General features: G+C 46.1%; 1 protein-coding gene across 1 annotated transcript in view; it reads right to left on the reverse strand.

Annotated features, from left to right (window-relative positions):
• LOC101878900 (vascular endothelial growth factor receptor kdr-like) overlaps window positions 1-14,445 on the reverse strand; it is a 124,007-nt gene that overhangs the window by 32,407 nt on the left and 77,155 nt on the right. Inside the window, exons 12-14 of the mRNA XM_005144879.3 lie at window positions 10,407-10,515; window positions 3,230-3,523; window positions 1,141-1,287 (exon numbers count right to left, since the gene is read on the reverse strand). Coding sequence (XP_005144936.2) covers window positions 1,141-1,287; window positions 3,230-3,523; window positions 10,407-10,515 — 550 coding nt within the window. The remainder of the gene's footprint in view (window positions 1-1,140; window positions 1,288-3,229; window positions 3,524-10,406; window positions 10,516-14,445) is intronic.

Consider the following 14,445-nt stretch of genomic DNA (forward strand, 5'->3'; position numbering starts at 1 on the left):
CCAGGAAAATCACTGTGTGAAGTCCTGTATTCACAGGGAGCTCGGGCTAGAGGTGGAGTTTGACTGGATGTGACCTATGTGAGGTTTTTCTCCATTTAATTTTCCTCATTCATTTTCCACATTGGATTTTTCCTCATTTATGGCACAAAACTGAGAGACCATCTCAAAACAGAGATATCTGGGGCAGAAATGGGGAAGCAGCTCAGGCTTTGAATCCAAAAGGGAAGGACGTTTTGAGTTTCTGGGTGTTCTGCCCATGAATCCTGTTGTTAACAAGAGTACTGCACAGCACTCGCCATGCTCTGTGCTGAAATACTTACCCTGAGGTGTTTTTTCCCAATATTTTATTTATGTTTCCATTGGTTGGATGAGTTACATGCTTGTCCCTCCAGAATTATTTATAGAATTTCAGTAGCTATAAAGAGTTTCTCTCCGAACAGCCTGATGTGAATTATGGATGATCCGAGACTTCCTACCTAGTCCAGGATGCAAAATTAAAGTCACAGGAGCAGCTGCCAACAGGGGATTTATAGGAGATCTCAGGACAGAGAGCTGAGGCCCAGGTAAGGGAGTCCATTGTCCCTGTCCTCCTCTCTACCAGCTGAGCTGAGAGCCCCTTCTCATCACTGTGCCATAGGAGACAAGAACAGGATATGTAACATGCCATGGGATGCCCTGGGCTGGCTGATGGGTGCTGCCCACAACATGCACTCATATATTCTGATCTGGTGTATTTGGACCCACCTGGCAAGCAGGTACATTCTGCATCTTGGTTTTGTACACGAGTGGTTGTCACAGAGCAGACTGCAGAGCTGTACAGCACACTGTACTCCTTGATGTACTAATGCCATGCTAATGCATGCACACTACCTAGCTGACTGCAGACACAAATGCTGCAGAAGGCAGCCTGCATCAGCACACAGTGGGTTGCAACCACAGGCAGCTTTGACCTCAGAGTCTCAGTTGGAGACTGCTGCAGTGGTCTGATAGGTTTGGATTTGTGTGTGTGTTTCCTGTGGCTGGGGACATGATCCTGACTCAGCCATGCTCAGAGTAGCCACAGAGTTGTAGGTCCTATGTTTGCAAGTCCATTATCCTATGTTATGCACAGCATCAGTGTGCTTGGGGAGCAAGCCTCACCTGATGCTGCTGAAATGGGGTAGCCATTCTTCCTCCACGTGATCTGAGGTTCTGGTGTCCCACCAACTTTGCACTCCAGAATGATCTTGCCACTGATGTTAACCTCCAGGTCTGTGAGGTTCTGTATCACGTACGGTGCTGCCTTTGCTACAGTGACAAGGGAAAACAGGACACAGTGAGGCTTGAGAAGGTATCTCCCTCAGCTCTGCTATCTCCTCTCCTTTAGCCTCGCACATGGCCTCTCTGGGCTGGAAGTGGCAAAGATTTGGTTGATGAGTGGTGGCAAAAAGCCCCTAGAAGATTATGGGAGGAGTGGGTGAGTGTATTTGGTCTGTTTCCAAACTGACTAAGCTTAGATTCAGATCCAGCTCAATCTTCTTTGAGCTTCTCATCCTCTGAAGAGAACAGAGGACAGTGAGTGGGTAGAGCAAACGCAGAGCGAATACAAAAAAAGGAGAGGAGGAGGCAAAGAGGAAACAGTTCTAAGGATCCTGTGTCCTCCATCATGAGTGCAGTTACCTGCTTACTACTAAGCACATTAACCTCCATGTTCTGTTCCTTTACAAAAGGTACAGGAAAGCAGTGAATAACATCACAAGCACAGCATAAAACCACATAAAACCTGCAATAAGGACAGTAGCTGGTGGGTGTTAGTACATTTAAAACACCCTCTTTGCATGGGGGAAGGAGGACTGGGGGAAGGAGGGCACATGTTTTCCAGCAGAATTGCCTCTCTGATGTGCCAGACAAATAACAGACCCCAGTAATCCTCAGAGGAATGTGATCAAGGTTCCAGTTCTCCCATGGATGTATTCCCAGCTCAGCTGTGTTTTTCCCATAGCCATCATGTGGAGGTGTCTGTGTAGGTGGAAATTTGACTAAATGAGTAAAAATATCTGCCAGGGGAGAGAAAAGTGAATTGCCTGAATGCAGAGAGCAGAGGAAGAGCAGTGCCTCCCTTCAGAACATGGACCAAGCCAAGCCCCAGCCCTCTGTAACACCAGGGGGAGATTCTTCCCTTCCTCCACACCTCAGGAAGAGGCAGGTACTCATCCCATTTCCTGCCCGCTCTGGTATCAGAGCTGTGCTGTAGGTGAGCATCTCCCCCTGTGCCAGAGTGTTGTGGGATACACAGGGCAGGAGACTGGATGGGAAATGTGCTCCTGTGCTTCAACAGGGACAAAGCCATCACAGCACAACTTGGTTCACACCCAAGTGACAAGTGCTTGTGGCAGCATAGCTGTCCTTTCAGTGCTTCTTTAGCCATTGATGTAAGTGGAGAAGCAAATTTGAAAATCACTGTTTGAGAATGCAGCTTCTGATGGACTCTGCCTCCTGCTCCCTGGCTTGCTGCTGCTCGTTGCAGTTCCACTCCAGTTCTGTGCTTTGGGATTTTCTTCACTGTTGGAAGATACCCAATAAATTCACCCATTCCAGCAGCACTTTTTCTGAGGGGGCTTAGGAGGATTAGAGCCACTCACTCACTCACTCACTCTCTTCACTATGAAGCAGAAGAAACTTCGCTGATTCTCAGTGACTTCTACTGTGTCCTGCCCTTTATAGTGACATAGCTAAAGAAATAGGCTGCAGGACCTGTAGTGTTACTGGGTTTATGAAAATAAAAGAGTTGCGGGGTGGATATAAGTAAGAAAATATTGTTATGACAATGAAGTGCTTCCCACTTACCCAGACTTATTATATGCTTGGCCAGTGACATTTGTGATTAAATCTGCTGGGTTCAAATCTATTTCAGTGCCTGGCAGCTGCAAGTGGGTGGAATCTTCCACCAAAGTCATGGAGATCTGGGGTGACAGTCCCAAGTGATAGAGTTATGCTGTTAGTAATGTGGTGGGGGATGCTTTCCTCTTGAATCAACACTATACCTGCACCCAGCATGGCGTTAGGAAGATAAAATGCAGCTGAATTCACCTTTATGTGTAGGGGAAATATTTTGTACAAACCCAGCAGTGTCTGGATGAGTAATAGGTGTGAATCCACATGCAGTGATGTTTGAAAGGCATCCAGGGGAGCAGCAGATGCAGCAGAACCCCACCACATCCCATTGCCACCTTCCAGTGGCAGGACATACCTCTGACGAGGAGCTGAGTGTGCTGTTCCAGCGTGTCAGTGCTGTTGTGCTGGTTCTGGGCTCTGCATCTGTAGAGGCCACTTTGTTCCTTGGTGACATTAGTGATGACCAGTGTCAAAGAAATGGAATAGTTGTTGGTGTTCCTGATGAGTGATTCAGCGGGAGCTGCCTCCAAGGAGGGGGAATACCAGCCCAGGTGGCTGTAGATGTACTTGGAGGCCCGGCAGGTCAGCTGGACGTCGTTCCCCACGATGGTTGTCACTTGTGGGGCTGTCTGCAACCCAAATGGCACATCTGAAAGGGAAAAAGCATCTTTACAGTCATGTCACAGCTGAGGACATCCCTGGTTGCAACCTGATGGAATGAGCCAGTTTTAATGGGACTTATGTGAATCGGGTACCTCTCACATCCCGGGGCTGACCTGTGGTAGTCCAGCCCTCAGTAATGTAATCATTACATTTTCAAGTATTGAACTGAAAGATTATAAACAGAAGCAGTTAATGGTCTAAGAGAGTTTAATCAAGAGAGATTTCTATGCAGGTAGGCAGATGTGTTCGTGAGCTCTTCCCTTTCTATCTGCAATCAGTGCTTGAAGGTATAATTGCATAAGAATAAAGAACCCTGTTCCCATTTCTCAGAAGTAACACTCTTTTCACCACTGAACAATCTTCCCAATTCTCTCTTACTCCAACTATGGCAAGGTTTATATCCACCACGTGCCTCGGTGGATACTTACCTGGTCACTGAATGGATTAACGGATCCAGTGATGTGTAAGACCTTGAGGCCTTTATATTTAGCAGAGAAATACTTTGAGGCATGAGTCCCATCTACCCAGAGCCTGACCTACAGACACAGCCCTATCACTGCATTAGCCACCAGAGACTCACAATTAAGTTGTGACTGAAAGATATTCTTTTCCCTTTTTATTCTGCTAGTTTCCATCATCTGTCCACCCAGCAGACTTGAATGAAAGTGCATTGAGAACCACAGTGACCTGGAGTTATTCTTCTGGCCAGGATTTTCAAGCAGCTGAGAGTCCTGAGGAACCCCTAATGAATTTTACCAGGCATAGTTCAGGGTGGGAGACTTGCTCTGGACCTTCTGAACATGAGCAGTGTTTGCAATAGATCTGATAGATCACTGCTTCAATACCGAGCTGTTGGTAAGATGCTTTCTCAAGTTGGGATGAAATGGATGGTACTTTGAGAAGGACAAGGGGAGCATGAATGCATTGCACTTGCAATTGGACAAATTCCACATGGGAACTGGAATCTGGCCAGGGGCTCACACTGCAGACTCTTGCAAGGAGTTCTGCTGAAGCTACAGTTGAGCATAAATAGCAAAGCTGTTGAAATAACTGATCTGTCTTATAATAAAGCATAGATTATATAAAATAGAGAGCCCTGAAGGAGCTTTCAGATATGATTAAAAGTCTCTCTTCTTCACAAGTCATCTGGAATAGAACCAATGAGCTTTGCTTCATGGTTTTTAAAGACTGGCATCAGAAATGCTTTATGAAAGATCCAAAAAGGGAAGAGATCCCTCAGGCCACAGCTGTGGAAACTGCTATTTTTCTTTTCATGGAATTTCAGTTTACTTTATGCAGTGTTTTGTTAGGCTCAGTTGTTCTCTTGCTTAGTGCTAGCTGTATGCTCAAACTGACTTGTGTGGTACATCCATTCCTCACAACAGATGTCCTGTGGTTCCAACATGTCAAGACGATGCTTATTATAAAGGGGCGGATGTCTGAGGCTAGCAGAGCTTCTTTAAACAGGAAGAATTAAAGAGAAAACACGGGATGTGGCACATGCAGCGTCTCAACATCTCCCCTCAACCTGTGAGACCAAAACAGGGAAGAAGCACCCTCATAATGTGCCTTTTTCTTAGCTTCCCCTCTAAGCATTTGCTGCTTGCTCCAGCAGGAGTTACAGTGCTAAGGTAGATGGATCTTTAGTCAGCTCAGTCCTTCAGTAAGCTAAGTGATGTGGGAGACCTCCTGAGATCCCCTCCACCCTGCATTCTCTGATCCTACGTGCTGCATTTCAGTGGAAGTACCAAGGAATTCCTGGTAAAGCAGTTGGTAGGAGTCTGGTCACACCACCCTGGGTAAAGCCCAGTGAACCCCTGCAGGTCTCAGGGCAAGCCAGCCTTTGGCTGTAAGCAGTGGGGCAGGCAGCCCCGTTTGCCCCTGCTGCTGCCTCTCAGGAAGCTTCTTCTGCAGGTGAATTTCTGCTTCCAACTCCTGCAGCCTCATTTGTTCTGCAGGGGAAATGCTGCCTCTCTGGGGACAGGCACTGGCTTGCATGTGGCATCAGTGCAGAGGGTTTCTGACCACCTTCACATTCCAGGAGCAGAGGGCTGCCTTGGTTTTCCTTTCATTCCTTCTACTGACATTTTTTATTTAGCATTCTGAATATTTTTAGCTGGAACCTGTGCTATTCTCTTCCATCTTGGAGCCTTTCAAAAGGCTCTTCCAGCTCCAATAGAATATTCATTGATTTTCATTACAGTGGAAGGCAAAGAGTGAGAAAACAGAAGTCTCTCCTGCTCTCCTCAATCTTTTCTCCTCCTACCCGGATTATCTGGGGAGTAGCTGCAGCTTTCAGAGCACATTAGAAGTCAGTTCATCTCTTCGACTACTTTGCTTACACAATCTTGAACCTGAGCAGTGATTAACTTCCTCTCTCTGAACAGATACAGTGTTTTATAAGCCTCCTAATAAGTTGGCTAAAAGAATGCACCATGGGGCCTTTTTGCTTTTATCAGCAGTCACCAAACATTTGTCTTTCATATTGTATTACAGTGTAGTAGCCGCGAATCTCGCTCTCAACCGTGCGGGATTCCAGGGCAGAATAGGGAAATAAGCCACTGGGGGAAGGTAAGAAGTCAGCATAAATCAAAAGAAAGTCTGGCTCCATTCTTATTTACAAGGAATTAATTGTTTTTAATTTCCTGTGCTTTACACAATAATCTCTGTAACTCAAAACTTCTGCTCCTTCCCAAATCCCATCCCTGGGCCTGGCAGGGTGGGGGTTTGCCATCAGGCCTGGGCATGTAGGGAGGGTGAGAAGAAGAAAGGGTGAGCCCTACCATTGGAGACAACACAGAGCTCTGCATAAAGCCTCTGAACCTGTCAGGGGTAAGCAAATTAAGAGTGGCAAGCAGTTGTACAACAGCCCAGTTCATGCATTGTTCTGGTATCTAAGAGCTGATCTTTATCTCGTGTTTGAGGTATAACACTTTCTTCTGGGTAGAAATCTTTAACTGCATTTTACAGAGTAGTTTTTGCAATGAGATAAGCCCATGAAAAAGGGCTTTTGTTATAATTTGTTATTCTTATCATAATTCATTTCTATCCCAAGAACATTCAGAGGTTTCATCTGGGTGGGATCCCATTTTGTCATATGCAGTACAGTCATACAAAGGCTATAATTTGATTTAGTGTGGACCTACAGTAATATATAGTTGCTCTTTACAAGGTACAGACCAGAGATTAGAAGGTAAATTATACTTGTTCATGTCAGAGAATACCTCCAGGAGACATCAGGTCAGCTTTACACTGCCCTGGGAAGGTTGCAGTCTGACAGGAGTGTCCTTTGATGTGTTAGTGGGTGGTGGGCACTGATGTGAGACAGTTCTGAGCAGCTGATGGCTGTGACAAAATGTCATCTGCCTTAGATGGGGGCAGTCCTGTCAAGACTGTGGTATGCAGAAGAGGCCAGAGACAGGTTCTGCTTCCACAAGGAACAGTAATGAGATCTACACAAAACAAAACCACTGGAATTCTTCCCTGTGAGGGTGCTGAGGCGCTGGCACAGGGTGCCCAGAGAAGCTGTGGCTGCCCCATCCCTGGCAGTGCTCAAGGCCAGGTTGGACACAGGGGCTTGGAGCAGCTGCTCCAGTGGAAGGTGTCCCTGCCTGTGGCAGGGGTTGGAGCTGGATGAGCTTTAAGGTCCTTTCCAGCCTAAACCACTCTGTGATCCTCTATGATTCTATGAATAAGAGTTATGCCAGGGCAGAGTGGGTAACACTGCTACTGCACTGCCATGGGAGTTCCTGGTGCCATGAAGGGCTTTAGGAGAGCTTCAGCGGGACATTGACAGTCAGGACATCTGCAGAAGGAGCTCAGAAAGGCTTCAGGGCTGGATGATAGAGTTTCTCATCACGTTGGCCCCCTTATATGGCTTGGTTTGAGTGTGATCTCAAACCCTGCTGACCCTTCACTGCAATGAATTCTGCTGGCAAAGGAATGGTTTAAAAATAGGCCCCAGTGCTATTTGTGGTGTCTGTGGGAGTTTGTGTGGGGGCTCTGCACTAGAAGAACAAAATGGCTGTTGACATTGTCCCACTGGGATAAATACATGTTTCTGAGATGAGAACACCAGGCTGAAGCAAGACATGTCCCAGAAAGCAGGTGCAACCCAGACAGCTTCTATGGCATTTCCCTGTGTCCCTCTGCTGTGTCCCGACCAAATATTCAACCCTGACACTAAGGCAGGGAACAGGTTTTGAGGGAAAAAGAGCTTAGCTCTGTATCACCATCAGACTCTTACCAGGGAGAGGTTAATTGAGCCCAATTCATCCAGGACATTTGAAAGCAGCTCAGGATCCACCAGCTTGTTTGCCAGTAGGAGATAATGGGAGATAGGGCTTTCAAATACATCAATTGCTGCCTTAGTTGTGGAGTCCCACAGCCAGCAGCTGCTTGGCAGGGAACAGAGCTCTGTGAAGTGCTGCAGACATTTGCTAGACATTGTCCCCAAAGCCCACACGTTGTTTATGTGCTCTCAGGCTCCAACTCAGCCTTTATCTCAGCTTCCAGCTTCACCTTGCATACATCTAACCCACAGTTGTAAAGTGGCCTGCTTAGGGCATTATGCTGTTTGGTACCTCGCAAACATTCCCTCCAGCACTGAGAGCAAGGAAGCTGCTGGTGGGAGTAACCCAGTGGTTGCTTTACCTCCTCCAAGTGCACCCAGCAGAAGGCAAGTGCTTGTTTCCCACCCAGAAGGCAGACCTGGAGCAGCAGCTCTTACAGCAGCCCGGCCACTCATTGCAGCAACATGCATTACTCAGCAGAGGACCATCACATAAAGGAACCCAGCAGCAGGTCACTCTGCTGCTATTTTCCCCTGCATCATGACCTACTTTAGGATCAGAATGGCCACATTTAGAAAGATTGCATTTCTTTCTAATCCACAAACACCACTATTTTTAAACACAGCACTTTTATAAGGCTTTCATGCTCGTTCAGCATCTGCCTCTTCCCCAGAATGGCACAGACTGACAGTCTTTTCTTCACAAGCAAGAATAGCTCTGTCTTGCCAAGCCCTGTTCACCTTCTGGTCTGTTTTGGTGGAAACATTTCCACCATAACCACTGTCAGTAATTTTTGTCCAGTGATTCATTTCCTTCATCATCAGAATTTTATGATTAAAGCAATTGGGTTTCAAAACATTGCTAGATTGAGCTTAAAATAACAAATCTGAAGTATTAACTCACTGTGTGGGGAAAAATGCTACATATCCTCAGCACTAAAATAAAACAGAGTTGTGAACAATACGTGGATGGATGTAACCCTTTGAATGTGCATAAGTGAGGTGCTTATTTAGTTGCTGCAGCATTGGTTTTAATCACCAGGTGTTGCAAAGTCCTGGGAATATCTTGGGAACATACAGCTTTGGGTAACCCATCCAAACGCAGCAGCTGGCACAGTTCAGAGCAGCAGCAAACCCATGTGAACACTCAACATCTGGAGGTGGTGAAGTGTGAAATTAATAGCTGGTCTTCAGCCTGCCTTGGACATCTTGAGGACCTCCCTGTGTCTGAGCTGTATCTCCCAGATGTGCCCCTTGAAGGGTGGTTTTGTAAGTCAGTAAGAGTTAGGGCTTTGGAAAATGTCTTTTGGAGGCTTTAACCCTCTTCTGTCTCCCTAAAGCAGTGCTCAAGGCCAGGCTGGATGGGGCTTGGAGCAAGCTGCTCTAGTGGAAAGTGTCTCTGCCCATGGCAGGGGTTGGAACTGGATGAGCTTTAAGGTCCCTTCCAACCCAAACCAGTCTGTGATTCTTGTAAAAGAAGCTGTAAATGGAGGTAAAATCTTTCCCCCATATGGCACCAGCTTCATTATCATTGGGTGACATTTTCATATTAGCACTTCTGTGCACCAGGAATGGGAACAATGTTTGGTGAGCCCTTCTTTGGGAGCCAGCCTGATTTTGAAATGTGCTCAATTGCTTTAGAGCAATTGGGTCAACCAACACAGGACACAGGAGAGGCAGAGGAGTGCAGAGCACTGCCAGGAGGGAGCTTTGTTTGTCCTCAGAACTTGTTTCATGGAGAAGAAACCAAGGAGTGAGAATGAGACATTTACTTTCCAAGACACTTCTGCACTCTTTGTTCTAAAACTTGTTATTTTGATGCAAATTCTAAGAGCCAACATGCACTCATCCAGAAAGTGAGCACAGAAATGATTCAGTTTGTTCTGCTTAAGCACTTGAACAAGGCTGTCCCTGGACTCTTTTCTCCTTTTAAACTCCCATCTCTCCTAAAAGCATTATTGCAGGTCTTGATCTCAGTACTAAAGAATTTGTGTGTTGAAAGGTTAAGCAGATATTTGTTTGGATTTGTGTTCTTTGGAGAAATAGCATGTCCACCTCCTCCCTCCTTAAAGGGCACTGCAAAGGCTAATTGCTGAGACAGGATCCAATGTCACAACAGCTCCCAGTGATATCAGCCCTGGATTAGGTCTCAGTATTGGCCTTGCTCACCTTTGCTGTGTCTGCTGACTGAATCAGAGACCAAGCGTTCTCCTGAGTCAGGGAGAGGCTTCAGGCCTCTGGAAGCCTATAAAAGACTTTGCTTTTGCTGGAGGTTTCATGAGGACAGTGCTCAGATGTCATGAGTGGTGCTTTAAAACACAAGCAGTGAGACTCAGAGCCTGCATCTGCAGCTTGAAAAGGGCAAAGGAGGCTTCAGATCTGATGCTGGACATGTCAAACTCTTCTGTGCACTGACCCAGGACCCAGGATCCAGCCTCACACGTGGTGAAGAGTCTGGGAGTGCTCCAAGAACACACCATGCTGCAGTTTTAATGAGCACTCACCAGCCACATGAAACCTTTGGGTAAATCAGATCATCAGAATCTAGTTTTTGCGTAGTGCCTTTTGTGTGGCTTACCTGAAACATAGAACTCAATGCTCCTCTCTTCTTCTCCGATCTTGTTTGAAGCCACACAGTAATAGATTCCTGATGCACTGCTGTTTTCCATAGTCAGTGTGCTCACAATCTGCAAGCACAGAGAAAAGGCTTTGAGTATACTGGAGGCTTTACAGAGAGGCTGGAGAGTAATTGTATGTTTTCTGATAGAGAAACGGTTGACAAAGTAGTTTCTAGTAATGAGTGATGCTCACAGACAAGTGCTTCTGTAAGGCTTTTAGTCTCTCATCTCACGTCACCTCAGCCCAGTTAATTCTCTTCCTTCTTCATTTCTAAACCTTTCCATTCTTTTATTCCTGTCCCCCATGTGAAAGAGTTTCCCTGTGCCACAACACTGCAGGTTGTGTGTGACAGCATAAGCAAAAAGCTGGAGTGAAGGACCTGGAAGATTCATATCCACTGGGAATGCAGCCCCACATCTATCTTATGTTCTTTTCTGCTTCTCAGTTGTGTTTTCCATGGGTAACAGGACACCACATGTGCATGGGAAGCAGGTCATTCCTAGGGATGTGGTATAAAGGATTTTGCTTTGCTGTAACCCCAGAGAAAGGAGGGAGTGATGTGGTCCCATTGGGCCCTAGCTTACTCTTATAAATTGTGCTTAGAAGCCCCTTGTTCCCATAACCCTTCCCCAGAACTTGCGTGGTAAGTAAGGAAGCTCTGGAGAAGCTGCCTGTGCTATGACACTTGGCAGATGCAGAAGGGAAGGGAGGGTTGTGAAGGAGAAGGAAGGAGCTCTTGTTCTAAGCTTTACCACATAGAGAAAGGAAGTGGTTCAGTTATTCGAGGGGCTGAACTCAAACAGATCCTTAAGAACTTGTGCTCCTCAAACATCCTCAGCTTTGCTTCTGTCTAGGACCTTCTTAAAGAGGAGCCAGCACTCCCCTGTCCCTGTCATCATGCAACATCTCAAGCTGATGGAGGACTTCCCACAGGTCATGGCTTTTATTATTTCTACTGCTTCCTTTGGGCTGCTGGCAAGAAAGCAGCATCTAACCCACCAACACAGAGATGTTCTGGCAGGATTACTCTGCTTCCCCTGCAGCCATTCACCTGAGGAACTCTGAGCCCTCACATTTGGGACAAATACCACTTTCTTTGCCATCCTCTCTGACTTAGAGAGTCAGAACTTAAACCACCCTCAGGCCCTTTGTCCTTATCTACAGAGAGTGCTTACTTTGAAGTGCACAAAGGCATCTCTGGACTTTCTTTTTAATATCCTAAGCTAAACTCATACAAGACATTCCTTTTCTCCTCATAAACCTGCACCATGAATGTGTCTGTAGCTGTGCAGGATGTATTTTCAGAGAGTTATTTAAGATTTGCTGAGCTTTGGCACTTTAAATCCTGTAGGGAAATGAGTTTCAAAGGTTTTGATCCCATGTGCATTTTACAGTCTAATGGGGAACATTTTCAGCAGAATAATAGGTAAGTGGAAAAATATCTACTTTTCATGGGCACCAAGCACAGAAATTAACAGAGAATAGGGACAATTTGGGGGTGAAAACAGGACCCAGCTCCCTCTGGTGTCCACCAAAGAAAGAGCTGTACACTTCTGACTTCTTTATGATGTCAAAATAGCTTTAACTTGGAGATAAAATCACCCAGAGAACCTGTCTTCTCCTCCTCCTCTTTCTATACCTGTTGCAGTGAGCCTAATGCCACAGGTTGTTACAAAGCACATGCTGAGAGTGCTGCCCCTGCCTTCTGAATTACTGCTGCATCAGGACCAGCATCTTTCTCATGATTAGTGGTCTTAGAATTGTATATCTGGGAGTAGAAAAGGCCAATGTAAATGTACATGCTGAGGACAGAAGGGGATAAATTTGGACAGCTATTTAATGGCTATTAGTCTTGTGGAGTGACAGCTGTAGATGGGAAGTTGAGGGAAATACTGTAGAGCCAGTTAAACTTGTACAGGGAATGTAATCATCCATGTTGGAATATGGCCAAAGTATTGGGGCTGACACCGTGACTCTACTAAAAGCTGATGCAGTGCCTTAAGGTTCATTTGGTGGCCACATTGTGAATGCAGACACACATGATTGTGAACACACAGAGATGCCAATGTCTCCAACTGCATAACCCAGGAAAAGTCTGACATGGCAGTGGGGGGAAACCAGAGCACATAGCTGTACAGAGATGGCATCTTAGCTAATCCCCCTTGTGTCTGCCTGTGAAGGTAAAAGATGTTAAAATTATGGTGGGAAACAATCTGGGAACAAACTCTTGGGAGAAAATGACTGAGGAAAAGAGAGAAAGTCATTTTCTTGTCTGAATGCTCCAAATCACTGTTAAGCACTTGGATACCACTTTGCTACACACCTGAGCACAAAAGATAACACACTTTAACTGCCTTGTCTTAGAACTAGCACCACCCAGAGTCCTCCAAAACGTGACTTTAGACCAGCCCCATCCAGCAGAGAAATAGATGTGATTTCAGAGCTGAAAATAAGGATTTCAAGTGATTTTCTTGTAATGAGATGAATCCCTTGAAATCAGTATGCATCAGCTTCTCACTCTAGCTGGGTGCTCCTGTGTAAATCCCCCAGATGGGAAGCCAGTTATCTATCCAACATCTTGCATAAAGTTCTCAGTTGCCAAACAAATCTAATCCCGGTTTAGTCCTCAACCGTGTGATGCTTTGGAACATTATCACGCTATACCAAAGGGTGTCCAAATCCTTCTTCCCTCTACAAGACCACATAGTTTTGTCTTTTACCAAAAGGAACCTGAAGGAAACCTTTAGGAATCTAGCAGTGGTATCTGCTTTCAAAGTATCTGGCTGGTAGGGATAAGGATGTTGTTCCCTTAAATGCCATCCCCATACTTTCAATGCAGCCATTTCAAGTCTGCAAAAGTAGTTGAATGAGAAAATGGTTAGAACCAAACACAGGAATCTGTTCCCATTCATAACAGTGACAACTGTTCACAGAGTTGTCTCTCTGTGGAGTGGCACAGTCCCAGTGTTTGGGAACCTGTAGGATAGAGAGGAAAAAATTCAGAGGGGCTGATCTACTTTGTGTTCTTGGTCCATGCACCTGGCAAAGTGTTTTCCATTTCTGGAATCAGAGCCAGGAGAGAAAAGTTTGGGACCTGTTGGAGTGAGTCCAGAGGAGGCCATGGAGATGCTGCGAGGGCTGGAGCAGCTCTGCTCTGGAGCCAGGCTGAGAGAGCTGGGCTGGGGCAGCCTGGAGAAGAGAAGGCTCCTGAAGGAGAGACCTTAGAGCAGCTCCAGTGCCTAAAGCGGCTGCAGGAAACCTGGAGAGGGGCTTTGGACAAGGGCCTGTAGGGACAGGCCAAGGGGAATGGCTTTAACCTGCCAGAGGGGAGACTGAGCTGAGGTCTTAGGCAGAAGCTCTTCCCTGTGAGGGTGCTGAGGCGCTGGCACAGGGTGCCCAGAGAAGCTGTGGCTGCCCCATCCCTGGCAGTGTTCAAGGCCAGGTTGGACACAGGGGCTTGGAGCAGCTGCTCCAGTGGAAGGTGTCCCTGCCTGTGGCAGGGGCTTGGAGCAGGATGATATATTCCACTAGGAAGATCTGTGGAGCTGGAGCAGGGTCCTGAGAGTTCACCAAACATCCTTTGGGCTGGCTTTGATTGCCTGGGTTGAATTTGGAAGTAAAGGGCTCCATTTCCTATTGCTTAACATGAAGGCCACCCAATATTGTGACCCTGAAGAGGGGATGATTAGCTAATAAGTAATTACTATAAAAGAATACATGAAGTTTTAGACTTGGTAAGAAAAGGAATAAAATGACTGATCTCTGATGAACAGCTTTGACAAGTAACTAGACATTGCTGCTGGGAAAACTTGCAACAGAACAGTTCAATACAGTCCATATGTCTTGCCCTGTAATGTTCCTGAAGTGATAAAAAAAGGCATTCTGGAAGCAGCCAAAAAACATTCCACAGCCATGTACCATGAGTGTCTGAAGACATCTTGTAGTAAGGACAGAGCAGCAAGACTTTTTAAGCTGGAGCCAGCATGAATTAATATATC

This window comes from Melopsittacus undulatus, chromosome 6 (genome assembly GCF_012275295.1).
Source record: "Melopsittacus undulatus isolate bMelUnd1 chromosome 6, bMelUnd1.mat.Z, whole genome shotgun sequence".
Lineage (NCBI taxonomy): Eukaryota > Metazoa > Chordata > Aves > Psittaciformes > Psittaculidae > Melopsittacus > Melopsittacus undulatus.